This window comes from Gastrolobium bilobum, unplaced genomic scaffold, assembly GCF_033153095.1.
Source record: "Gastrolobium bilobum isolate Gb01-03AN ecotype WA unplaced genomic scaffold, APGP_CSIRO_Gbil_v1 utg21083, whole genome shotgun sequence".
NCBI lineage: Eukaryota > Viridiplantae > Streptophyta > Magnoliopsida > Fabales > Fabaceae > Gastrolobium > Gastrolobium bilobum.
Genome location: NW_026899431.1, coordinates 21,561 through 47,497, shown reverse-complemented (window position 1 = coordinate 47,497; position 25,937 = coordinate 21,561). Strand labels below are relative to the sequence as shown.

Sequence of the window (25,937 nt, the reverse complement as noted above, 5' to 3'; positions counted from 1 at the left end):
AAAACCACACAAGACTATGTAATACGATCAAACCACAAGAAGCGAAAAAAAAAATTATTATTAACATTAGATTATTCCTATGGGATCATCTCATTTAACCAGTCGGTTTAAATGGTTAAACCAGTACAACCTAAATTAGAAGTATCACCAATTCATTAAACGGTTTTACATTGGTTTATTGCACTGGCCCGAAACTTTCCTCCCAAATAATATACCACGTCCATAACTTTTTGACTGAAACTCTATCCCCATTTTGGCACTATTTGCCTGTTTCGGCCAAATTCTTTAAACCCAGTTCTATTCATTATTTGGGGTTGTTTGATGAATGGGAATGCAAATTCCAACTGCTTTGCATAAATAAACGCTGCTGCCTACTATATGATACATGTACAAATATGTTAGACAACAAACTTAAAAAAGAAGCTAACCACACTGAAAACACTACAACTTCTAAGCCATTTTGTGTATTGAGTGATCATCACGCTTCCATCAAGAAAAAATATATCCACACCAACCTGGGTATGAAATGAAAATTTGATGCTTTACTTCCTATGCTTTTTCAATACAGGTTCCGACTGTGCATCGCCCTGCCAAATTTTGACATTTTAATGGGCATTAATATCAACAAAATGCAATCCCCCATAGTGAAACAGAATTTAGGTTAAACTAAAGTAAATTGTGCCACTAATGGATACGCTAACAAGTGATAATAAATTAAAATGCATATTTGTAACACACAACTACAGACACCGAACCCTTTTATTGAAAATTAGTTTTGCCCTCTTTTGATAGAGACGGATGATTAATTTGGTCAATACCTTACTATTAAAAAGACATTGTTTTGTCCAGCTTAGCAATCAAATATCTTGCCATGACACGATATCTGTAGATAAAATATGATCATATGACCCCTTCATCTAGGATTGTAAACAACCTCAATGCAAACATAAGTTCAAGGTGAAGAAGTGCACTACCTATGTATTAGAAGAGATTCAAGTTACACCTATTACCCATTTAGGTTATTCAGAATGTTTTTTTCATAAGCTAATTGCTGCTAGCTAATGCGTTTTCCATGATGACATTTTAGCTACTCATATGCTGTAAAGATTGATTCTCATAGCCAGGTGTAGGATTAGACACAAAAACTCAAAACATAATCTTATGATGCAATGATGTGATATTATTGAGTGAAAATGCCATAATATCAAATTATCAATATGAGATTCGTGATACACATTTCCTTGATATTTGCAATCATGCCATGTTTCCTCAACAGAAAAGCTTGTTCAAAACCCATAATCTTCTACCACCTTGTTCTTCTGTCTTCATCTTCCTATTCTGATTCAAAATTATCAAATTCAGATAACAATTTGTTACACTCCCTAATGATAAGTGTTGAGTCAGAAGGTGGTTAGTTATGGGAATAATATTCACTTTTATTGTTACGGGTGTGGTTTGTGAGGTGAGACTGAAGTTGCTATATAGAGGGTAGGGAATCACTGTAAAGGATGGGGAGAATTTTGGATACACTTGGGCCGGGAAACCATAATTGGAAAAGACATATGGAGCTTCTCGAATTGCTCCAAAAACCTATCTTTTCCTTCTAGCATTTTTACCTTAACTATATTTTTCTCAGATTTTCTTCTCTGTATTTTTCTCAGTTTTCCAACATAACTTGTATTGTTGTTGCTAAATTACCAACCTTAATCAATACACATATTTCAATTTTTCCTTCCATTTCTTATTTCTACATTTTGGTTCCTATCAATTGGTATAAGAGCTCTTCGATCTAGAGAGCTATAAACCATGGCCTTATTAAGAAGAAAGCTATGGAGAAAGGAAATTCCCATGTTCTATGGATGAGATGATGAAGCTTGGGGATGGTTAATCTATCTGGAACAATATTTTCAGGCGGAGAAAATCCATGATGATAAGTTGAATCAAGCAATGAGGGGGCTTAGAGGGCATGCATTCAGTTGGTACAAATGCTGGAGTTGGCTCAATCCAAATGCAAGTTGGTGGACGTTTTTAAAGGCATTTCTATAGCTATAGCAACCTAAGATTTGCTTGGATGGGACGATGTAGAATTGGACGCCTCAAAACCCAAAATGCAAATTGGATCGATCTTGGAAATGAGAAGACAGAGACAATAGAAGAGGAGCAAAGGACAAAGGCTATTATGAAGGAAAACGAGGTTGTAGAGGAGAAGGTAGGTACCCAAAAAAAGAAGAAAAATCGAGGAGAAATCGTAGCAATAGATGAACACCAGCTTCACCGTTATGCTAGGAAGAAGCGGACAAAACACAGGATCGTAATAAAATAGAGAAAAGAGCCCTTGAAGATGGAGATGCTGCCTAAGGTTTTGCGAACACGTGAGACACCACACCCAATGGTAGAGGTCGCCAACCCACCTCCGGTACCAAAACCGCCGGACTTGAACTTTGTTAAAGGGGAAGAGGGATTCTCTAAGCGCAACCATGGATGGAGTCAGCAGCTGCGTGAGAAGGTGGGAAAGGAATGCATTAGGTCAGGAAGGACCTTACGGATATTGGGTCAAGTTGCTGACCCGATAGGTAAGGCCCAATTTAATCCCAAAATGTTTTCAATCCAAACTAATGATAATTGTACTTTTATTTGGAGGATAGGCTTATGAGCCTAATTTTATAAGGAAGCCCCAAATTTCAGCCTACACACTGTCATTTTACGGGAATGTTATCTGTTTGGTGGAAATTGAGACCACTCAATTAGGGGTGCTAGGTGTATCACTATGTCATTAATAATGGAATTTATATGACTGTGATCCTTAGAACTTACTGAAAAAAGCATTTTTGCAATATGGTAATGAAAGCAAAGCACAAGGGCTTTTTGATTTAATGGATGACGAGAAACCCTATTATGTAATGGAGGCTTGTAATGAAGTATTGAATGGGTATTGTCATACTTTTAGGTCAATAGTAAATCATAAGGGTCCCTGTACTCGTGCTACACTGTCGCTTAATAGGAAGTGTAGAAACAATGCTTATATGGCTTTAAGTGACTGTTGTGCTACTCAGAAAATTAAAAATACTTCCTATAAATCATTTTATATGTCAGAAGCATTGGCACAGTTGTGTAAACATGAAGAAGCTTTGGATTTTGATGTTGCTTCCATCTTGTTAGCCCCATCCAAACCTGAAGTTGCAGAAAGAGTGGAAAATGTGATGAAAGATATTTCCCCTGCCAAAGCTGAGAAAAATTGTAAGACCAGTGCTAAAGCAACAAGGTTTGACAAGCACGGTGGAAGAAGTTATTATTCTTCAGGCATCAATTGGTCTTTATATTTCAAACAGTGGCATCCCAGAGGAGATATTTTTATTGTTAGCCTTCCCCTTGAGGACAAGGTGAAAGTCTTTTTTAGGGTTGGGGGGAGGGGACTATTGTTACGATCCCTATTAATATTCCTTTTTCTGTAATGGTTGTGTTTTGTGAGGTGAGGCTGAAGTTGCTATATAATGGGTGGGGAATCATTGTATAGAATTGGGAGAGAATTTTGGACACTTGGGTTGCAAAACCAGAATTGGGAGAGACATTTGGAGCCTCTCAAATTGCTCTAGAAATCTATCTTTTCCTCCTTGCATTTTTACCTAATATATTTTTTTTTCAGTTTTCCAACATAACCTGTATTGTTGTTGCTGAATTAGCAGCATTAATAATTGTAAAGAACCAATTCAACTCAAAAGTTTAAGCTGTTGGGTGAGGGCCTTTATATGCTAACACACCCCCTCACGCAAAAGCTCTTTGGGCTTGAAGCGTGGATATTGCACAGGTCCAATTTTTTATTTGCCTTGTGCTAATTTAATTCCACTAGAAAGTGATGGCAGTGAGGATCGAACTCGTGACCTCGTGGTCACTGAAGTTCTGATACCATGTAAAGAACCAATTCAACCCAAAAGCTTTAATATCATGTCGAATGGATAACGCAAGATTCCATGCTTCTCTCATGGCTTCTCTCAACCATTTCAGAATCAGTGATGAATGAGATTCTATGAGTGAATTATTCGCATGAAGCTTGGGATAAAATACACTAGTTATTTCAAGGAATGATGAAATCAAAGGCAAGATTGTTGAAATCTGAGTTACACTCCATCAAAAAGGGATCGAAGATAGTGAAAGTATATCTCTCTCGTATCAAAGGTATTTGTGATATCCTTGAAGGCTATAGGAAGTCTGGTAAGTAATGAAGAGCGTATTGATATCAATCTTGGAGGATTACTAGCTGAATATATTGCGTTCGTCACGACTGTTCATGGACGTGAGAATGCATATTCTATTGAAGATCTGAGTATTCAATTGATGACACATGAACAAATGTTGGTGAAGCAAATCAGAAGCTATGATCTCTGAATCTGTGACCGTGAATCTGACTCAACATGCGTCAGATTTTGGAAAACAGAGCATCACAAATAATAATGGAAACAATTTGCTCCTGTTTTACGTGATCAGAAACAAAACATTGGTTCTGATAATTCCAGTCATTCATTTCCATCAAACAGAGGAAGAGAACGCTATGGAGGACGTAATAACAGAGGAAGAGAACGTGGAGGAAGATCAAATGTTTACTGTCAGCTCTGCTACATGTTTGGACATGATGTTCAAACTTGTTGGCATAGATATGATGAGAATTTTGTTCTAACTCTTCCTCCCCCTAATAATGCTTCTAATTCGCAATGTTTCCCTTAGGTTCAGCAGCATGCAATGCCTCAACAGATCGCTCCTTTCAGTATGTTCGTCCTGCAAATGTTCAGTACATACCAGCTACACCACAAGCTATGGTTGCTGCACAACATGGAATTCTACCAACACCTACTTCTGCTTTAGAGTGGTATCCAGACTCTGGTGCAACACATCATGTCACCTTCAATCCACTAAATTTGATTCAAAGTCAATAGCTGAGTGGTGTTGATCAGATATTGATTGGAAATGGCCAAGGTTTGAAAGTCACAGCCATTGGCTCATCAAATATCACTGCACCTCTTGATTCTCACAAACAATTACACCTCAAAAATCTCCTCCTTGTTTCCTCAATTATGAAAAACCTTGTGAATGTTAGTTAATTTGCAAAAGACAACTTTGTATACTTTGAATTTCATCCTACTGTTTGTCTTGTCAAATCTCAGGGATCACAAAGTTTTACTTGAAGGGACTCTTGACTATAGTGGTCTCTATAAATTTGATGGAATTGATCTACATCAAATCTCAACTCGTGCTTCACACAATGCCTCAAGTGTTCCTTTCAATTCCAGTAGTGTACCTGCTGTTTGTAAGGCTAACAATAAACAATACACATTTCAGTTTTTCCTTCTATTTCTTATTTCTACATTTTAGTTCCTATCGCGATCCTAATTTAATGACATTTGCTCTTCCTCCTTGGCCTTTGGCATCTTCTGAAAGCATTCTAAAAACTCCTTTCTAGCAATATTATAAGAGAATTCCTCGACGAGAAATGTTTAACCAGAAATACTTAGTGGCTTTCTTGATAGGCCCTTATCAGTAATATTTCACTCCACGAACAAGACATGTACTTTCTTAAAACTCATCAAGTAAAAGAAACCCGCTTTTGTAAAATATTTGCAGCCTTAGATCGAGTTTTTTTTTTCTCATTTGATCTATCAATATACTTGACTCAACAATATGAAATATTTGAATCTTAAATAACAGCTTTCAAAGAGCCTAGCGAATGCCAGAATGTTAGTTTCATTTTTATTTTGAAAACAATATTTATTAAAAATATTAATGACAAGCTAGCTCGTTTATCAACAATACAAAACTCAAGCCACCGTGTTAATTTTCATACTCAAACTAAACTGATGTTAAGCATCTAAATTTATTTCAGAGCTATTTTTATTTGTCCTTTCACATGATCAATTAAATTGGTTAGGCATTTGAAAGAAATTGTAACTGCTATTGAAAGGAGGCAAAAAGATTGCAATCCAACTTCTTTTGGCATACAGGAAAGAAGTAAACACCCCCTCACCCCGGTGCACAAGGCTCCCTAACTTGCAAAGGTAAGGGTGAAGGTTGATTGTATGCAATCTTATCCTTATATTTTTGCAAAGATTCACAAGGAACAACTTTACCACTACTCCAAGGCTCTCCCTCGCGCAAAAGAAAAAGAAAAGTTAAAAAAAATTGCATCTTCCCTGTGGAATAGTTTGTTTGGCATATTTTCTAAAGATCGAGTGTGTCCTTCAAACTTCAGCAATTATTTAATTGGCTTGAGAAGCATTGGCAGAAGAGCAAAATTTTAACTATTGTGTTAGTACCCCCACATATTATTTATTTGGAGTAAAAAATATCATGGCCTCTTTTTTTGTGCTCTGCACATGGTTTGCTTCAAGGGAGTTTCCCTATCAGATATGCAGAGGGATTAGAGAGCTTTGTTTCACTGATGGTATATGAGCTAGGTTTCTTTGCTCTTGAAAACAAAAAACATTCTTTAAAGGAAAGTAGCATATCACCATCATTGTTTGTGCCATTTCTTTTCTCTTTCTAATAAATTATAAATATTCTTTTTCTTCTGTCTATAAATGCACTAGACATGTTATGAGGTTTCTCAATCACTCTTTATGGATATATGTCATGTCAAATAGTACAATGCCTCTGATGTGAATTTGGACTAGACAGTTGATGAAGAACTATCACACATATATGGTAGAAGAACATAAAAGAAAAAGAAGCCTCAGATAAATTATAATAATTTTATAACTTATGCAGCCAGTACATGAGATAACAGGAACAAGACACTTACAGCATAAGATAGTTGTTCACGGATATACGCCATTGATCGTAGCATAGCACCCAATGTATCCCTGGACACCTGAAACTTTACTTCAGACTCACCAGAAGTTGTCTCCGTATCTTGAAGCTGAAACATTTTCAACCATTTCTGTAAAGAACCGAGAAGATTGAGAATGGAAATGAAATAGAACTGATATATTGAACGTATATATTGGATATCAGCGCTTTTTCACCCTTTTGTCCCTCATTAATTACTTAATAACCATTTTGCCCCTGATTGCAAACTATCTACCAATTTGCCCCTCTTTAATTGATTAAATTGAATATTTAATTGATTAAATGGTCAAATGAAGATTTAATCGATTAAATCTTCAACTTAATCGATTAAATCTTCCTCTTTATAGAAGAATAACCTTATGCATGGTAGATTTAGTCGATTAAATAGGGAGATTTAATCGACTAAATCTTCAAGTCAATGATTTTTGCTTATTTTGACCATTTAATCGATTGAATTTTTAGCTTAATCGATTAAAGAGGGGCAGATTGGTAGATAATTCTAAATGAGGGGCAAAATGATTATTAAATAATTAATGGGAGCAAAAGGGTGAAAAAGCCAGATATCAGTCTTGTATGTGTGATTACAGAAGAAAAAACAAAAACACTCTCAGAGCAGTTGGAGAGGCTCTGAGTTCTCTCCACAGGTTCTATATAAATTCTTTCCTACCCCAAAATATGATTCCCCTCCCATATTTAGCATTGCTGTTGCAATTCCAGCGTAACATGTAACACCCCCAAATTTCTAACAATTTTAACAACAATAAAATATTCCTATAATAGAGAAATTTTCAAAAAAATAAAAAATAAAAATAATATTTATTTATTTATTAAGATCTTATGTCTATTGCGGAAGCTAATCTAAAACTAATTTGGGGAAATGTTACCGCAGCACTTGTACAGGAACAAGTACAAGGCTAATTCTATTACATTCAAATAAAAATCTAAGACTACAGATTTTTTTAATACATAATATTTATGACAGCTAGAAATCCTGAGTCGTATCCTCACTGCCTACTGCTAGCCCGATTCCTTGCCACCTGATTTACTGAAAATCTACTCCCCCGAAAAGATCATTGCAGTCAAACAAACACAAAAGTCAGCAAAGCTAGTAATCCTAATCAAAATACAATTATATAATTCAAATATAATAATCAAACCAAAAATGTAATCACATAACAATTTCAATATTTATCTCATATATATATATATATATATATATATATATATTAAATATATTATTATAAATTATCTTTAAATTCCTTTAGTGGATTTAGTGAGGATAATCATCAACTAAGACATTCAGCACAACATTAATCATAATATTACATACATGAAAATATTCACAACTCAATGATATTTATCATAATCAAATCAAATATCAAATATCATTATTATTCATGTTTAAGTTCATTGTATTTAGTGGGAAGAGAACCATGGTAGACTCGGGAAACCTGTCAGTCTACCCTGTGACCCGGGAAACCCTGCCAGTCACAAATAATCAAATTGGCCATAATCAAAACATCTCTTCCTAGTGGGCACAGCTCTTCCCAAAGTTGCTACTAGTATCCTGGGAAACCCTGCCAGACACCACTTTGGAAAGAACGGATAATATCTGTTCACATCGTATAAATATATCGGAGGCATAAAGCCCAAAAGTTGTGTTCATCACTTTGGGAGGTACCACCCCAAAGCTATCCTCCCACTATTAAATTTTTTTAAATACAGACATAACAAAATTTCCCAATTTATTTCAAATATATGTAATATCTATTTTCTGCAGCGAACAATTAATTTCCAATTTACCAAAACATATATATATATATATATATATATATATATATAAGAAATAACATATATATTAGTGCCTCAATTTATAGAGTAAAGAACATAATTCAAAAAGAACAATTGGAACTAAATTCATATAACTGAAAACATGTATTTGAAATAGGTTGATCACGTAAATCGAAAAAAACAAAATTGCAAACATATGCACATAAGCAAAACTCGAGAACATACTAATTTGCAAATATAAGTAAATTGAAAGAAACGAATCAGATGGTGAACATCTAATTTAATTGAAAGTGACGCGCAAAAATCGAGAAAGGAGAATTTTGTTTTGTGAACAATATATACATATATAAAAGCAACGACAATTACAATTTGAATTCAATTAAAGAATTGCACAGAAATCGAGGAAAAGGAAAGAAATTTGCAACAAAGTGTATACATGCAGTACCGAGTTCGGCAAAAGCAAATTGAGAAAACATTTGTAATCGAATATATATATGCAGATAGTAATTACCAATAAAATCAAATTTATAACAAACGTAATTATATATACAGGTCAACACAATTATTTGTGATTAGGATTACATACAATATATTTTATATAAAACAACCCTATGATATATTTAGGATCATAATTACCCTATCAAAATTCATATAAAATTAACCTAAAACTTCTAAGGATTAGGATTACACATACCAAATTTCACATAAAATATAATTTAAAAATACCTAGGGATTAGGATTACTATTAATTAATCACAATCACACATAATCATAAATCATATATTTGGAAAATTTTCTTTAAAGGGTATCACAATTTTAAATCATAAATCTCATGATCATGAATCTCATATTTGGAAAGTATCATAATTTCAAATTCAATTGCAAATCATATATTAGGAAAGTTTTTCATAATCACATAATAGTAAATTTATTCTTTATTTCCATTTATTCCAAAATAATAATTCTAGAATGGTTGCAAACAACGCTGCTGCTGACGAAATGGACCGACGTCTGAGGGCCATTGAAGATCTTGCTTTAGCACTTGGACAACAAAATGTCCATCAGGCTAATGCTGAGAATACCATTTTTAAGAGAGTGGCGTCTCATCATCCACCCACTTACAAAGGGACTATCGATCCAGTTGCTCTTGAAAACTGGATTCGCGACATGGAAAAGCTGTATGAAGTGACAAATTGTCCCGAGAACATGAAGATCAGCATTGGCTCATTTTATCTGAAAGAGGATGACGAAGCAGACTTTTCTGGCTAGCTCTAGGATTTAAAGATGTGTTTTTAATAAGCTTTTAAATTTAAATTATTTCTTGACTTTAGTTTTAGTTTTGTTTTAATGTAATAAAGTCTAGCCTTGCGCTTGACAATAGTACAAGCGCGGCGATAACATTTCCCAAATTTGATTATTTTGAACTTCTGCTGTTATTTATATAATTCTTGAATTTATTTATGCTATTATAAATTGTTAGAATTTGGGGTGTTACATAACACGTGGTCCAAATTACCACGACCTACAATTCTACACACAGTACACTCTTTCTAACTAATCGAGGTTTGATCCTCCACATCCCTTCCTATGGTATGCCCGTAGGACAGGTCTCCTTATAATACTTCCATCCAAAACATTCACCTTGTCCTCAAGGTGGAATGTGGGAAAGTTGAATGAAAGCTGAAGATTCCCAAGTGCTCTCAAATTCCAGCAGATGCAACCACTTAATCAATACTTCCATAGTTCCATCCCTAGTGACTCAATAGTGCAACACCTCTTCAGGCTGCACCAGAAGCTCCAATTCCTTGGAAAGTATTGAGGGCAGAGGGTGAGGCTATGGCTTGTGGACAGGGCCATTTTCAACAAAGAGACATGGAAAGGGGGTGAATGCCGGAATTTGCAGTTAAATCTAATTTGTAAGCAGTCTGTCCCACTATAGACAATTGCGCCGCGAGTCACGTTTGCACGTTGCAGTTCCTCACCGCTATAACCCACACCGCATCGCACCGGAACGCAATAATAGCCATTGCGGCTGCATTTGCGGAAAAATCGCAGCTGAATCATGGGCTAGTTGTGGACACGAAGCAAAATACAATTTCCCCCTTATTTTATATGTGTAACAGAAAACTTTTAAGGGTATTATAGTCTTTTTGTGTTTTAACACTAACCCACTCCGTCTCTACCTCTATACTAAACAAAACGTCTCACTCTCTCCTCTATGTCTCTCGCACATCTGCTCTTCCTCTGTACAAAACGAAACGTCTCCCTCAGCCTTGCTCTCTCACTCTCTCTCGCATTTGCAGGTAAGCTTTTTGCTTCTGTTTTTTTTTTTTTTTTCTTGCATTTTTTTTTTCTGGGTTCTGTTTTTTCTTTCTTGCCTCTATTTTTGTTTTTTGGACTCTTCTTATTTCTTGCCTCTATTTTTCTTTTTTTCTGGCTTCTTTTTCTTGCCCCTATTTTTTTTCCTGCCCTCTTTTTTTTGTGTGTGTGGCGTGGCCTCTGTTCTTTCTTTGTCTGATATACACCCTTCTTAGGTAGCTTATGACCAGATTATAATGCTCACTCATATGAGTGCAACCTAGTGATTGGACTTCATTACATCTCTAAGCATCTTATCCTTAAAATCATGAGTACGCAATGTTTGTCATTAACAGGAGGTGGTCCTGGACTTGAAGATCCAATGTTCACAGTATGGGATGATGAGGATTCCATGATAATGGCTTGGTTGTGGAATTTCATGGTTCCAAAAATAAGTAACACATGCATGTTTCTCTCTTCGGCAAAAGACACTTGGGATGCTATTGAACAAACATATTCCAAGGCTACAAATACAACACAAGTATATGGGGTATAAGTCAAGATAATTGTAGCAAAACAAGGTTCCAAAAACTGTTACAGAATATGCCCATTATTTAAAATTTAAAATCTCTTTGGCAAGAGCTAGATCATTAAAAATAATTATCTTAAATTAAGTTCGGATTCAAATTGTAAGAACTCAAACCGTTAAATAGAAATTTTAGAAAGTTAATAATAATTACATGAGAATTATTAGATGAAAAATCTAATTATCTTAAATTAAAGCACCTTTTTGAGAAAAGTGTGAATAGTGTCATTTTGGGTTAAATTGCGTGTAAGCAAAAATTTCCCCGGAATCTTGAAATAAATTAGTGAATATTATTCCATCAATCTTATGAAATTATAACGACAATAAAAATGCCTAAGTTAAGTTAGGAAGAGAGTTAATGAGTGGGTTAAGTGAGTAATTACCTACTAGGGTTAGTGGGCTCACTTAAATGATCTACTCTTCCTCCTTCCTATTGTATCACTTCATTTCTCTCTTTTTCTCCAAGTGGACAGCACCTCCCTCTCACTCTCATGGCTGATTTCCTTCTCCTTTCCTAGGGTTTCTTCGTAACTCCAAGAAACAAGCCAAAAACCCTCACCTACCTTCTTCCCTATAGGGCTAGGTGTTTTGGAGAAGAAAGGTCTCATCTTTGGAGCCTTAGCATGCTGTTTTTGGGTTTGGGGTTGTCACTCCTTCATTTTGAGAGCTAAGCCATCTCCACCACTTGTGTTGAGGTCTCTTGTTGTGAAAGAACAAACCTATTCAAGGCTTATTTCGTACACCTTACTGACAGACCTGGAGAGTGGGCTAAAGTCTTGAAATCACTCATCTTTTTGCTGTTTTGAAGCAAGGGTAAATACCCAATCATTCCCTTTGTGTTCCTATGAGAATAACATGAAATGGGTTGTGAAAAGTAGGGATCTTTGCTAACTTAGATGATAACTATTAAACGCGTGTATGAAAAGGATAGATTGAATCTTTGGAAAAGTAAAAATGGCACCTTGATGGATATTTTTGCGTGGTTTGTTGTTCTGGACATTTGTCGCGAAAAATCCAGATATGCCCTCGATGAATATCCGGATATTGCACTATTTTCGAGCGAAATTATATTTTTCCCAAACAGAACCTTGATAAATGATATAGGACCCTTAAGATATTAGAATAGACCTTTGTAACATGAGTCTAAGTCATAAATTAAGTAACATATGCTTGTGGCTTTGGAAAAAGCCTCAAGTGTTATAGATGGCAAAAGATAAGGTTGAAATGAATGTGGTAGACTAGTGTATATGCTAATTGCCTTCACATCTTTGAAATAGGTTGCTATGATTGTGATCTCTTGGGTACCAAGGATACATTGGAGGATATACTTGTGAAAGGTAAGCTTTCGGTCCTCAAGAATAATTCTCTGTTTGTTCCACCAAACTCTATGGGAGGATGGTATATGTGAATATATATATATATATATATATGGTATACTGTTTTAAATTGAGATATTGTATAATGCATTCATATGTATGTATGTTGGTGTGTTTTTCACACAAGATGGTAATCCCTAAGTGTGGATGTTTCCACACAAGATGGTAATTCCTGAGTGTGGGGTATGAGGTGATACCTTATACTTGGTATGTAACAAGATGTTGCGTAAGTCATCCATATATTTTCTCTGGCCAGTAGGATTTATTACTGCACATGCATGATATATATATATATATATATATATATATATATATATATATATATATATATATGTTGACGCATTATATTGTTTTATGATGATACATTGTTTTATTATGATTATACTGTTTTTGTTAAGATTATACCTGAAGTGAACTTAGAGGCGAAGGAATCCTTCGAGGACCCTCGTTTGCAGAGATTGTTATCTAACCCCATGTGGGGGCTATATTTTCAAGTACTAAGACTCATGATGTTGGTGCATCTCGTGGCAAGAGGCCGACATAGAGATTATAGCATGACATGAGACATTTATTGCCTTCATTTGATATGCATATATTTGTATGAGACATGAATGCCATCTGAAGTATTATGTTATGTTATATTTACGAAGAACATAGGGGTTGTCTATGCCTTTTGGAATAAGCATGTTTACTTTTGCCCGAGAACATGTATAAGCTTATAGTACTGAGTATTTATATTGTTTTGGTTATGTAATGTAATTATTTACATGCTTATTATTTTGAGACAGGACATATTCATGTGTTATAAGAGCCTACACAATAGATTGATAGGCTAGGTTATGCCTATATGTTTGGTTGTGTAAGTTGTCCATGATGTAATTACCGAGAAAATGTCGTAGGATAATTAGGACAGGAACGTCAACAAAACCTTACATAATGGAATGTGTTAAGTAAACCGGTATCAACGGATAGCATAATGGGTTAATGTTAAATTAATTCCGCATTTTGCAAAACATAAGGAAAAAGGAAAAAGTTTATTCACTTACTATTACAAGGCAAATCGTAATAATAGTAATTAGCTTCCATATTTATTTAATTAAACATGTTGCGCCTAATATCATATGTATGTTAATACACTGGGGACCGACGGGGTGTTGCACAAATCCTTGGAAGACCATTACTTCAATCTTTGAATGAAGTGATTTCAATAATCAATTCCTGAGTACATTGAAGACTTACCTGAGTATGCAAGGGAGCAGCTACCTTTGGCCTTTTCAAGACTATTGATGAGGGCTTTTATCCTTTCAATTTCATCAGATTTTAGACTTTCTAAATCTGGTTGAGATGATTCTTTTGCAGATGTTGCAACATATGCCTGTGATCTTTTCAGATTGATTGTTCTTGGATCCCTATTATTGGCTAGGGGGTTTTTCATTCAACTTCCAACACTTGTCACAAGTGTGCCTTGGTTTTTTTACAATAGGTACCCCATAAATTATCACGACTTTGTCCTTTTTGGTGGTACCTGTTTTTCCTTCCTCCAGCTTCCATCCAGATTTATTAACAATCATTGCGGCACTATCACTGATTTTAGTTTCCAGCATTAGACCCCTCCTACTTTCTTCACTTCTGATGATTGAAATCATTTCATTAAGAGATGGATGTTCAGGTCTTCCAAGGATTTGAATCCGAACTTGGTCAAATTCTGAATTTAGACCCATAAGAAAGTCATAAACTCGATTCTGCTCAATAAAATTCTTGAGAACTGCAGTATCTTCTGAGCATTTAGCTTTATAGTTCAATAATGATCTAGCTCTTGCCAAAGAGAATTAAAATAATTGGCATATTCTGTAACAATTTTGGAACCTTGTTTTGCTGCAACTATCTTGACTCTTACCTCATACTTGGGTTGTATCTTCAGCCTTGGACTAAGTGCCTCTAGGACAATCCTATCTAACTCCTGGATACCGGATTCAGGAGCCACAAATGATACGAGCCATTTATCTTCCCTTGTCTTGAATATGTCCCTTGTCCTAGTAGCAGAAAAATTTCAACTGCTGATGGATATTTGGGTAGGGGTGCTGGAATTGGAACTGTCCATCTCAGCCCACTCATCGTTTTGAAAAAAGTTCTTCAGGTCCCAAAACTAGGGGTGGCAAACCGTGTCATGACACATCAAAATGCAAGACGTGTCTACCCGTGGGATAAAACGGGTCATGTGCGGGTTTGGGTAAATAACACGAATTAGTGTCATGTCGTGTCACAGGTTGGCCCGCGTATCAACCCGCAAAATGTTTTTGTCAAAATAAAAACAAAAGTTAAAATTTTTGTGATTCTGACATACTCCATTGCGGGTCACAGGTCAACTACATATTTTATTCAATTTTTCCCTTTTATTTTTAATTTTTTCATAAAAAAAAATTCAATTTTTCAACTTTTGCAAGTCAACCTGTGTAACCAGCAACTCACGGCGGGTCGTGTCCGAGTTTCAATTTTTGACCTACGAACAAAAACATGTGTATGAGTCGGACAATTTGACCTGTGGGTCAGACTTGACATAGCATGAACCCGATCCGCCGACACATTTTGCCACCCTACCCAAAACTATTCACTAATTTGATCTCTGTAAAAATGCTAACCATGGACCTATGTAGAGGATCACCGGGAAGAAGTATTTTATTTAAAAGAAATGAAGGAATTCTACCTGAAGCCTATACCAATGCTGACTATGCTGGTTCGCCTAGTGACAGAAGATCTACCATTGGGTATTGCACATTCATTGGACGATTAAAAAACAGAATGTAGTTGATAGGTTTAACGCAAAAGCAGAATTCAGGACAATGGCTGAACGGATATATGAATAGTTGTGGATAAAAATTCTTCTTGAAGACTTAAAAGTAAAGTGGGAAGGACCAATGTGGCTCTATTGTGATAACAAGTCTACTATTAGCATTGCTCATAACCCTTTTCAGCATGATCAAACCAAGCATATTGAAGTTGCCAGACCCTTCGTTAAAGAGAAACTTGAGAATGGATTGATTTCTACTCCCTACGTAGCTTCAGAACATCAAGTATCAGATATTTTCACTAAAGATTTAAGCAGTCTGCGTTCCAAAGTCTAGTGTCCAAGGTAGGAATTGAAAATCTCTATTCTCCAGCTTGAGGGGGAGTGTGGGAAATTATAAAAAATAAATTAATTGGGTGCTTTTGTAATTAATATAGATAGTGGAGCATGATTAACGGAGATAGTGGAGCATGATTAATGGAGATACTTCGAAAATAATCACTAAGGAAGAGTGAAAGACTCTTGTAAATATCAGATGCATTTATTGTATTTATTCTCCCTTTTGAATATAAATAGATGTAGAGTGCTTGGTCTGTTTTAAGCCAAGCAATTCACCCAAAAGTGCAAGTATTATTTCCTCTTCATATTCTATATTTTTCTGCACAAATTTGATGAAACCAATTATAGGATATTAATGCCAAACAATTAAGTTTTATGCTTTAAGAAAGAGTTTGAATTTATTTGCCTTAATTAGCTTATCCCATAAGATTACATTCTTGATGAAATCAAGAAAACAAAATAAGTTTTAACACTTTTTTAATAGCCTATATCAATATGCTTCTCATAACAATTATCACCAGCTTCCTGACATACAATTAATAAGTTGTGTGTCCCTTGTCATATATTGAAAATTTAATGTAATAAGTAATCACCTTCCTTAATAACCAAATCAACAGCAACTAAGAGGGAATCCTCAACAAAAATTATTACTTGTAAATCAACACATGTACATCTATCTTAATCCCTAAAGCAATTTATTATGAAGAAAATTGCTTTATTTTTATCACAGATGTTTAAAGTAGCTTGATCTACAGTTGGCAAAATGGATCAACCCGCCAAAAATGGGATGGGATAGGTTGATTTGCCATTGGTGAGTGGATTGAAAACACCAACTCACCACATTCTGAGGTGGGTTGGTGGGTCAACCCACCTAAAAAAATAAAAAATAAATTTTTTTTCCTAATGTGTCATTTAATATTAAAAAAAAATAGTTATATTGGGATTACCACATTATCTAATGACTTGTGGGATTAAATGAGAAGTTTGAATTGGTGTGTAAATTTGTACAAATATTATTATTAGAAAATTGCTTTAATGATAGTATTTTGCATAAAAATGCTTGTCTTTTATTTTGTTCAGTTCAACCTTATGTTATAATGATAGTGAATTGACCATGGGAGACCACCATAGATGTTGCAATTTTGTAACAAAACAACAACATATTCAAATATAAAGTCAAATGTGTCGTATATAACATAGATGATACTAGTAAGGTGAATATGTTTGTGAAGAAACAATAAAATATATAAAGATGACAAGTTACATTGGGAAAAAAAAACTGACCCACCCTGCCCCACTTTGACCCACCTACATGCAGGGCGGGTTGAAACATATAATCCACCCTGCCCTGTTTTGGCAAGTTGACCCGTCGGGTTCAACCCATTTTGCCAACTCTACATTGATCTTTACTTTTCTAGTATTAGAACAATAACGCAGCATAACTTATAGAAAGTGAATATATAAGCAGGGTAAGTTTAAAAAATAAAATCACGTACCTTTAGATTTATTACAGCAACTTTATTGGCTGGCGTTGAAAGCTGTTCACTGATGTAGGCCATAGACTTCAACATTGGTTCCAAAGATACTCTTGAGAGCTGAAACTTAACCTCAGATTCTGTTGACGGAGTCTTGCTATAATCTTGCAACTGCAATATTAACATGTCAACATCAACACCTTTATCTCGAACTAGTTGGAGTTAGCAGCAGATGAACCCAAATGACAAGTAAGAAAAGATTGAGAGGATGAGAAAAAAAAGACACTAGAAATAAAATAAAATGGAAATTCAAATTAAAAAAAGAAAAATATTAGAAAGAAAAAAAAATAAAGTGAAAATAAATATAAATAAGAGAGAAAAAAATAGATAAGAGAAAAAAGAAAAGTAAAAACAAAAATACAGAAAATGAAAAAAAAATAAAGAAATAAGAGGAAAAAAATAAAGAAAACAAAAAAAAGTTAGAGAGGAAAAAAAAAGAGAAATATATTAAAGGACTTAATCTAGTTACTGGGTATCAAATATGTTGAGAGGGGGTCAGAGGGCAAAAGCAAAGTGATTTGCCAAATGAAAGGCTACAAAAGATATTTATACCCATGCAAATAAAGTACTGATATCTCAACCAATTTTAAAGTTAAACTATATGAAGAATATAACAATAGTTTTTTCCCTAATTTGAGGTTAATATGAGCATACCTTTAAATTGATAACAGCTAATCTATTCCCCGGAGTTGAGTTTTTGTTCTCCATTACCCACGTCATTGATTTTAGGCATGGAAGAACCACCTACATGAAAGAACCCAAGGACCATATCAATGCCATGGAATCCTATTCCATTAATAAAAAAATGGTTCTCTTTTTAAGTACCATGTTTTCAGATGGACCATCATCTCGATGAAGAGATACTGGGGCCATTCGTGGCAAATTTAGATCAGCAACTGATTGAATAGGACCACCAGCATCATTAAGATTAAACCTCCTTGCTATTTCATCTTGCTGTGGCCACAAAAGAGGAGTTGTATCAAATGTTGAAGCAGCAGTTTTCCTGTCATCATAAGCAGTCCCACTGGCCTGATTACTAGGAGGTGTAACTTTGGCAACACTTCTTTTCAGAGCAGCAACCTTCTTTCCACCTTCTCTAAGACCACTCATCGCAGCATTATATGTTTCCACAGTTATTGCCCCTTCCTCAGCATATCTGATGGCTTCCCGACATAGATTGCTATATCTAGATGTCAGAGACTCTTGTCCGTGTGATTCAACAGCACGTTCATCCGAACCAGAAATGTTTTTGGCATTCCTTGTCCACCGTTTTAAGATGTAATGGGATGGTAATGTAAGGACATTTGTCACAGTGAAAACAGTTAAAACATGCCTGCAAAGAATGCCTGAATACTCAAACATTTGACAACTACAGTTAGCTCTCAACTCAGAATGATTTAATGTGACAATATATGCCTTTTGGACATCCTCGAATTTTGCAACCCTGAATGTGCTATTTGCCCCATCTCCTTCAATTCTATTTGCAGTATAAACAAAAGTTTCAACTAGCTCTTCCTGAAACTTTGAAAATATTTTTCTTGTATAAAGATTAGCAGCCTGTTTCTCCATAGGTGAAGGTGTTTTCAAGACTGGTGTTGTGCAGATTGTCTCAAAATCTGCTTCTATTTCCTTCTCAATCCAGCTCTCTAAAGCTCTTTCATACTGCCTAAAGAACAATGGCAATGTTGTCTGCTGATTGACATAACCATCAAAAAAAGAACCATCAAATCCTTGATTAGGAGATATTGCAGCAAAAAAAGAATCACGGAAGTATGCTGGAACCCAGTGAGCACGAGCATTATACAACGACTGAAGCCAATCATTTCTTCGGAGTTCATATTTATCAAGGATAGAATTCCAAGATGACTCAAACTCCTCAATGGTTTCTGTCAGGTTAATACAGTTATAAAGTTCAACCTGGAAATTTGGATGCGCAAGACATACATGGGCCAACTTTTCCTGGCCTTCTCTCAAGACATGCCACCTGCTAATGCAGTGGCGAGTTTGTGGGAAAACTTGTGAAACTGCTGTCTGTATTGCTCTGTCTTGATCAGTAATTATAGAGACAGGCTGGCGATCATTCATTGCTGTCAGAAATGTCTTAAAGAGCCACAAAAAAGATGCCTCAGAGTCATCCAAAAGCAGTGCACAACCAAACAAAAGCAGCTGACCATGATGGTTTACCCCAGTAAAAGGAGCAAATGGCACTCTGTATTGATTTACTCTGTATGTTGTGTCCAGATGAACTGCATCACCAAAATGACTGTAAGCTGTCCTTGATCTTGCATCTGCCCAAAAGACATTAGACATATGATTTTCTTCATCAAGTTGTATAGCATAGAAGAAACCAGGGTTCTCAGCCTGCATTTTCTTAAAATACTCAAGCAGATTATGAGCATCCCTTCCCAATGTCCTGTTTTGAAAAGGTGGCCTAACAGTGTAATTCATCAATGTAGAATTATTAACTGGGTGGCTTGGATCCCCAGCAGCAGAAGCATGAATATTCCTAATTACACGAGTATTCTGAGTAGAAATGCGATTCCCATCCATAGATACATACATGACACCACTTGGAACAAGTCCCACTCCTTGATAAGTTTCAGGCATTGTCCTTCCAACACTAGAAAAATGCTTACGTGGCCGAAGGTTATGCCCCTTGTTTGAACTCACCATGGAATGACCATGCTCCTTCACAAATTTTGTCAAAATCCACTTATTATGACCCTTTAACTCAATCCTAATCATTGCATCACAACTATCATTAAACCTTTTTTTCAAACCTTCCCTACCACACACAAACTCCCGATACATATTTGCTCCATCAGCTTTAGAGCGACTACGCGGGCCAACTTTAGTCATGAAACCCATGCGTCTAGCATACTCATCATAAAAAGTCTTAGCAACATCTTCGGAATCAAATTCCATACCCACATATGGCTCAGAAATCCCAACCTCAATATGAGATCCAGAGTTTTCAGCATTATTAACATCACTGTCGCTTGGTTCTGCATCCCCATCATCTGCCTTAGCTTGATGACCACATCCTTCTTCGACGTTTATCACTTGAACTTCCATTAGAAACAATTTATAGCGCTATGTTACTGTGTGCGTATTTCATGGGTAAATGTATGGAATGCTTTAACCCTATCAGATAGAAAGTAAGTGTTATCTAAGTTTCATGTGCTCCGAGTAAATTCAAAATTAAAATATGCAGTTCAAGAAGATTAAATAATGATCTCCAAAGACTGCTCAAAGCTTCTTTATAAAAACTCCTCCATCACTTCCTCTGCACATGTTAAATCATTTTATCCTTGTACATTCTCAATAACTAAAAGGAGGTAAACAAAGAAAAAGAACTACTAAACTACCAAAAGTAAGCTTGTTCAGATAAAATTTTACCGAATTAAGCTTACATGAAAATGAAATGACATAAAATTATTCTGTCTGATTAGAACCCAGTCTTCTATGTGTTTAAATTGCAATTCAAAACCAACTTGGTTCAGAAAGCAGGCACAGGTCCAAAAGGAATCCTATACATACCCAAACTAAGCCAATAAGTAATAACACAACACTTCAATGTCAAATAAGTGTAAGCTAAATATAATAATGACTAAAATTCACAGATTTAGTAATAAATTAATCGTGACAATTTAAAAATTGTAGAAACTGCAAAAACTTCTGTAAAAAGAAAACAAGAAACAATAAACATTCTTGTAAAGAACCTTGAGATACATCACCCCAAAAGCTAGCTCAAAACCTTATAAACTCCACATTAGTTGCACATACAACCAATGTGGGACTATATATCACACGAGAGCCCATTGGGCTTGAAGAGGAGACAATGCAACAGGCCTAGCCTACCTGTGCTAAGAAAAGCCACAAGAGAAAGTGGGGGGCGGTAAGGCTCTGATACTATGTAAAGAACCTTGGGATACACCACTCCAAAAGCTAGCTCAAAGGATGGGAGTGACCAAGGCCTTATAAACTCTATATTAGTTGCACATACAACCAACGTGGGACTATATATCTCAACAATTCTATAAAAATTAATAAGGCCCCAAATACATATGATTATGGCCAGCAAATACAAATAAGTTTGAAACTTGAAAATTCACCCAGAAACGAGAACAATTACAGAATTCATTCACCAAATGATTTTGCGCAAATCAACGTAGAAATTGGAAACCCTAACTTACAGCAATGATTATAGCCCTCAGAAATTATTAGGAGTTGACGACAAATTGATTCAATAATCTTCAAATTTCAGAGTTGAAAAATCCAAGGAAATCGAATTCCTGGAAAGCACTTATCTTCCGAACAGTGGTGGAAACTCGTGAGAACAGTGAGGTTCGGGAACGTAACGACCGCGTTTTGCAGGTGGTTAGGGTTTCTCCACCACCGAGAGTTGCAGAGACAGAAAGAGAAAGAGAAAGAGAGGAAGGGGAGCGTGAGTGCGTGTCACACAGATTCGATGTGACATAAGTACACGCGTGATATGTGCCGTTCGATATAGATCAACCGGCTAGTTTTGGTTTAGACCAAACACCTTTCCCTTTTGTCAAAGTGGTGTGGGTTCAACTTTTTCGTGTTTTGTGGTAGGATTTGTCAAGTGCATCATTTCTTTTGTGTGGCATCCTTAACATACTAATTTCCATCATCACGTTTCTTCTCTTTATTTATTTTTTATATAGTTATTTTATATTTCTATTTTTGGGAAATCAATGATGATTTTTTCTTTACATAAAAAGGATTATTGTCAATGTTATTAACATCGAGATATTAAGTAAAATTGGGAGAAAATTAAAAAATTATTATGTAAAAAAAATCGTGATAAATCAAGATTTTAACAACAATAATTATTTTTCAAGGAGAATCCCGAAAAGGACTTCTGGCGTTAAGGCCCAAGAGCATGTTTGGATAAGTTTTTTTTCTTCAAAAGCTATCTTTTTTTAAGAAAAAAAAAAGGACTTCCTGAATAAAGTATATTTGGATGTCTGCTTTAAAAAAAATAGAAGTCATAAAAAAATAAAAAATATGTTTTTTTTAAACTAAAAATTTTAGCTTCTAAAAAAAGCAGAAATCAAGAGTCAAATATTTTTTTCAAAAATCACATATTTTTTTAAAATTTTAAATAGCTGTAGCTTTTATAGAAGATACTTTTAAAATAAAAAAATTATAAAAAGACTTTTTTGATAAGTGAATACAAATGGGCTCCAAGTTACTCTTGGCTAAGAGCTTCCAACTAAGAGTCCGTTTGGATGGGCTTTTTTTTTCCAAAAGTTACTTTTTTTCTTGAAAAAAAGCAATTCTCAATTTTAGTTCATTTAGATATCTACTTTTAAAAAAAAAAGCAAAGTCACAAAAAAAACCCCAAAAACCTATTTTTTAAAAATTTTAACTTCTAAAAAAAGTAGAAGTCAAAAGCTAATTTTTTTTTTCAAAAAATATTTTTATAAAAATATAAATAACTTTAACTTTTATAAAAACAATTTCTAAAATAAAAAAGAGATAAAAGTTAGGGAAAATAAACGGACTCTGAGTCATTCGGAAGCCGAATTAGCAGTGAGTCTGTTTAAACCCACCAACCTCGAACATGGGTCTGTGACCCACGATCTTCTGAATGTCACTCTTTCACTCATGCCACTTTGCACCTCCTTAACCGTCCAATATAAATCTGTCAATACGGGTTAAAAGCCTTTCAAGCCCCATTCTCAACCCTATCTTTTTTCAGCCCTCAATTGGTAGGGCCAAAAATGGCTTAGCTCTAATAACCCTTTCATCTTTTGGGTTATGGTTGGGTTAACCGCGGGCCAGCCTTAATTTCTCTAAAATCTATCTTTTTTCCTCCTGGTTCTTTTTCTTTATTTGGTAGCTCTTCCAATTTTTTCTTCTTCGACAAAAGTAATGTCGTCATTTTCTCTATCAAATCGCAGTTAGGTACTTCAATGGTTTCATTCTCAGTGACTAGTCTTTCAAATTTTTGACTGGCATTTTTATCTCGATGGTTTTTGTGTTGTTGCAAAGAAGGACGTTGTCTTGAAATTGCAGCGCTTCTCACAAAGAACAAGCTTTTGGTATCGGTTACTACTGGAGTTAAGTTGAAAGATCTTCAGGTTGTGGAATTGTATTTTCCTTTTCTTTTCTTTTTCTTGTTTTTTGAATGTGTGTACTTGTGCTGTTGGAGTATAATTTCAATAGGAACATAACATATAAAAAAAATTTGGCTAAAAAATAGAGTTAAAGAAAAAGCTTATAACATATTGCTTCATATTTATTGAAGAACGTGGGATAGTAAGAAAATAATATAAAATATAAAATAGACATTCAAAGGGTTCTTGGTTTCATCACAGTAATTCACTACAAGCCATTGGATAACTGTGCTCAGACATTGCAGGAACTTAATGTTGTTTTTTTTTTTTTGGTATAAAAACTTAATGTTGTTTTTGTTTTAAGAATAAAGTTCATTTTGAGTCCCTAACAAAAAATACGGTCTCCACTTTAGTCCCTTACAAAAAAATTAGTACTGAGATCCCTAAGACATTCAAAGTAGACCTATTTAGTTGAAATTATGATCCCTCATAAATTCAAAAAAGACCTACATTAATCCCTCAAAAGGTCAAAAATGGGTCCACTTTGAATTTTATAGGGACCAGACGACAACTTTTTTCTGTAAGGTACTAAACTGAGGATCATATTTTTTGTTAGGGACCCAAAAGGGACTTTACTCTTGTTTTAAATAATTAATTCATGGCTCGCGGGCTGGCCCTAATCCGTAGGGTTGTATGGGGTTTTAGCCTGTGCAGGTTTTTACATTTGCGGGCTTTTTGACCCTATCTCGCGCAGGTTAGGGCCTAACGAGGCGGGTTGGCCCGTTTTTACAGTTATAGTCCCATATACTACATTCTGAATATAGCCTAATCTATTCCCAAAGCACTCATTATCTCCAAGTGTTCACACATAAACCCTTGATTCATACCATCAAACTATTGGCTAGAGGTATTGTGCTTCCTATTGCCAGCATCTCTACCTCCACTTCATAAATACAAACAGCACTTTAGCTAGATTTCTTTGTTCGCATATGAACATTTGGCATTGTCTCTAGGAAACACTAAATTCCTAATCCCACCCAAATTCTCATGGCTAGTAACAAACATTCGAACTGAAGCCCAACCAATGGACTACTACCACCCATCTTGTAACAACCTATTACGTACCGATATTGTTAATATTGATTATGATATTAAGCGTGTAACACCCCGTGTGTACCCTGGTGTATTAAACATATAAATGGTAATAGAGCAACTCAATAAATACGGAAGCTAAATTTTTCCAATTATGAAACCATTCATATTAGTCAAGTGAATTTACTTATTCTTTTTCAAAATATCGTCTATATGTAAATTGTAATAATTAACTACACTGAATAACCTCATGACATATATAAGTATCAGCCATGATCACTTGGAAAAGTGTATCATGTGGTTGATTTAAAGTATACATGAAAATATATAAATCAAGGATGTGTAATTACAAGCTTAAGGTAAAAGGATTTAAGCTTAAGTTGAAGAAACATCTTGAACATTTACCTATATAAGGTTTTGGCCAAGCATGCTCCAAGGAGTATGTGATGTGTTTAAATTATATGTGACATGGAATCATAAATAAAGATAAGTATATATGAAAGCCTAGAATAGATGGATCCATGATTGATTGGAAACTAAATTATAAATATCTACACAAGTAGAGCCACAACCATGCATACTTTAACAAGTGTGTCATGTGCTTAAATTCAAGACTACATGAAAACACAAATAATGATGTATATCGAAAAGTTTGAAGTGGTTGGATTTGAGTTTAGATGGATGAAAAATTATTAAAACCCACACGTGTCAATTCGGCCATGTGAAACAAATGGACTTTGAAATTTACTATCATGATGTTAAAATATTTAATGGTACTTTTAATAAGTGGTTAGATGAATGGAATGTTTGTTGTGTAAGAAAAAGACTTCAAAACTCAAGAATTGCCTATGTGCCAATTTTGCCTCAATGAAATAAATTGGAGGGAATGATATCTAATCACAATTGAATTAATAATGTTGGACATTAAGGTGGATTAAGGTAAATGAAATGATGAATGGATTAATTGTAAACCCAATTAGGTCACTTGATTAGTAAAGTGGACAATTAGGGTTAATGTGAAAAATGTCATTGAAAATGAATATACAATGACCTAAGTGGTAATTGATAGTGAGGAATCTTTAAAGAATGATTAAAAATCATGGAAAATGTGTAATTAGGGGTACACATAATTCGACTATCAAGTGGTTTTAATTACATTGGAAAGTTTGGTAAGTTGTTCAAATGATGACTACTTAATATTAAATGTTGAAA

At 35.0% G+C, this 25,937-nt stretch overlaps 1 protein-coding gene across 3 annotated transcripts; it reads right to left on the bottom strand.

Moving 5' to 3' along the window:
- Positions 1 to 84: 84 nt before the first annotated feature.
- On the bottom strand, positions 85 to 22,091 carry LOC133290414 (protein FAR1-RELATED SEQUENCE 3-like). Of its 3 annotated transcripts, XM_061488495.1 has the most exons (7): positions 21,741 to 22,091; positions 20,048 to 20,688; positions 18,370 to 19,966; positions 18,199 to 18,288; positions 17,506 to 17,655; positions 6,788 to 6,904; positions 85 to 587 (listed from the first exon to the last, which is right to left on the bottom strand). In XM_061488495.1, exons 2-7 carry the CDS (start codon positions 20,617 to 20,619, stop codon positions 543 to 545), a joined length of 2,571 nt encoding a protein of 856 aa, XP_061344479.1. In that variant the 5' UTR covers positions 20,620 to 20,688; positions 21,741 to 22,091; the 3' UTR covers positions 85 to 542. The 3 variants fall into 3 exon arrangements, with proteins under 3 accessions (XP_061344479.1, XP_061344476.1, XP_061344477.1); XM_061488492.1 differs by having other exon boundaries at positions 6,788 to 6,925; positions 18,370 to 20,688; XM_061488493.1 differs by having other exon boundaries at positions 18,370 to 20,688.
- Positions 22,092 to 25,937: the final 3,846 nt, after the last annotated feature.

Bases quoted from the DNA above. Each gene is read 5' to 3' on its own strand.
- LOC133290414 (XM_061488492.1), bottom strand. From the start codon at position 20,619: ATGGAAGTTCAAGTGATAAACGTCGAAGAAGGATGTGGTCATCAAGCT. The intron at 17,656-18,198 runs GTATGCTCATAT...TTAATATTGCAG, and splicing joins TAGCTGTTATCAATTTAAAG to TTGCAAGATTATAGCAAGAC. The intron at 6,926-17,505 runs GTACGTGATTTT...GGTTCTTTACAG, and splicing joins TTGCTGTAATAAATCTAAAG to AAATGGTTGAAAATGTTTCA.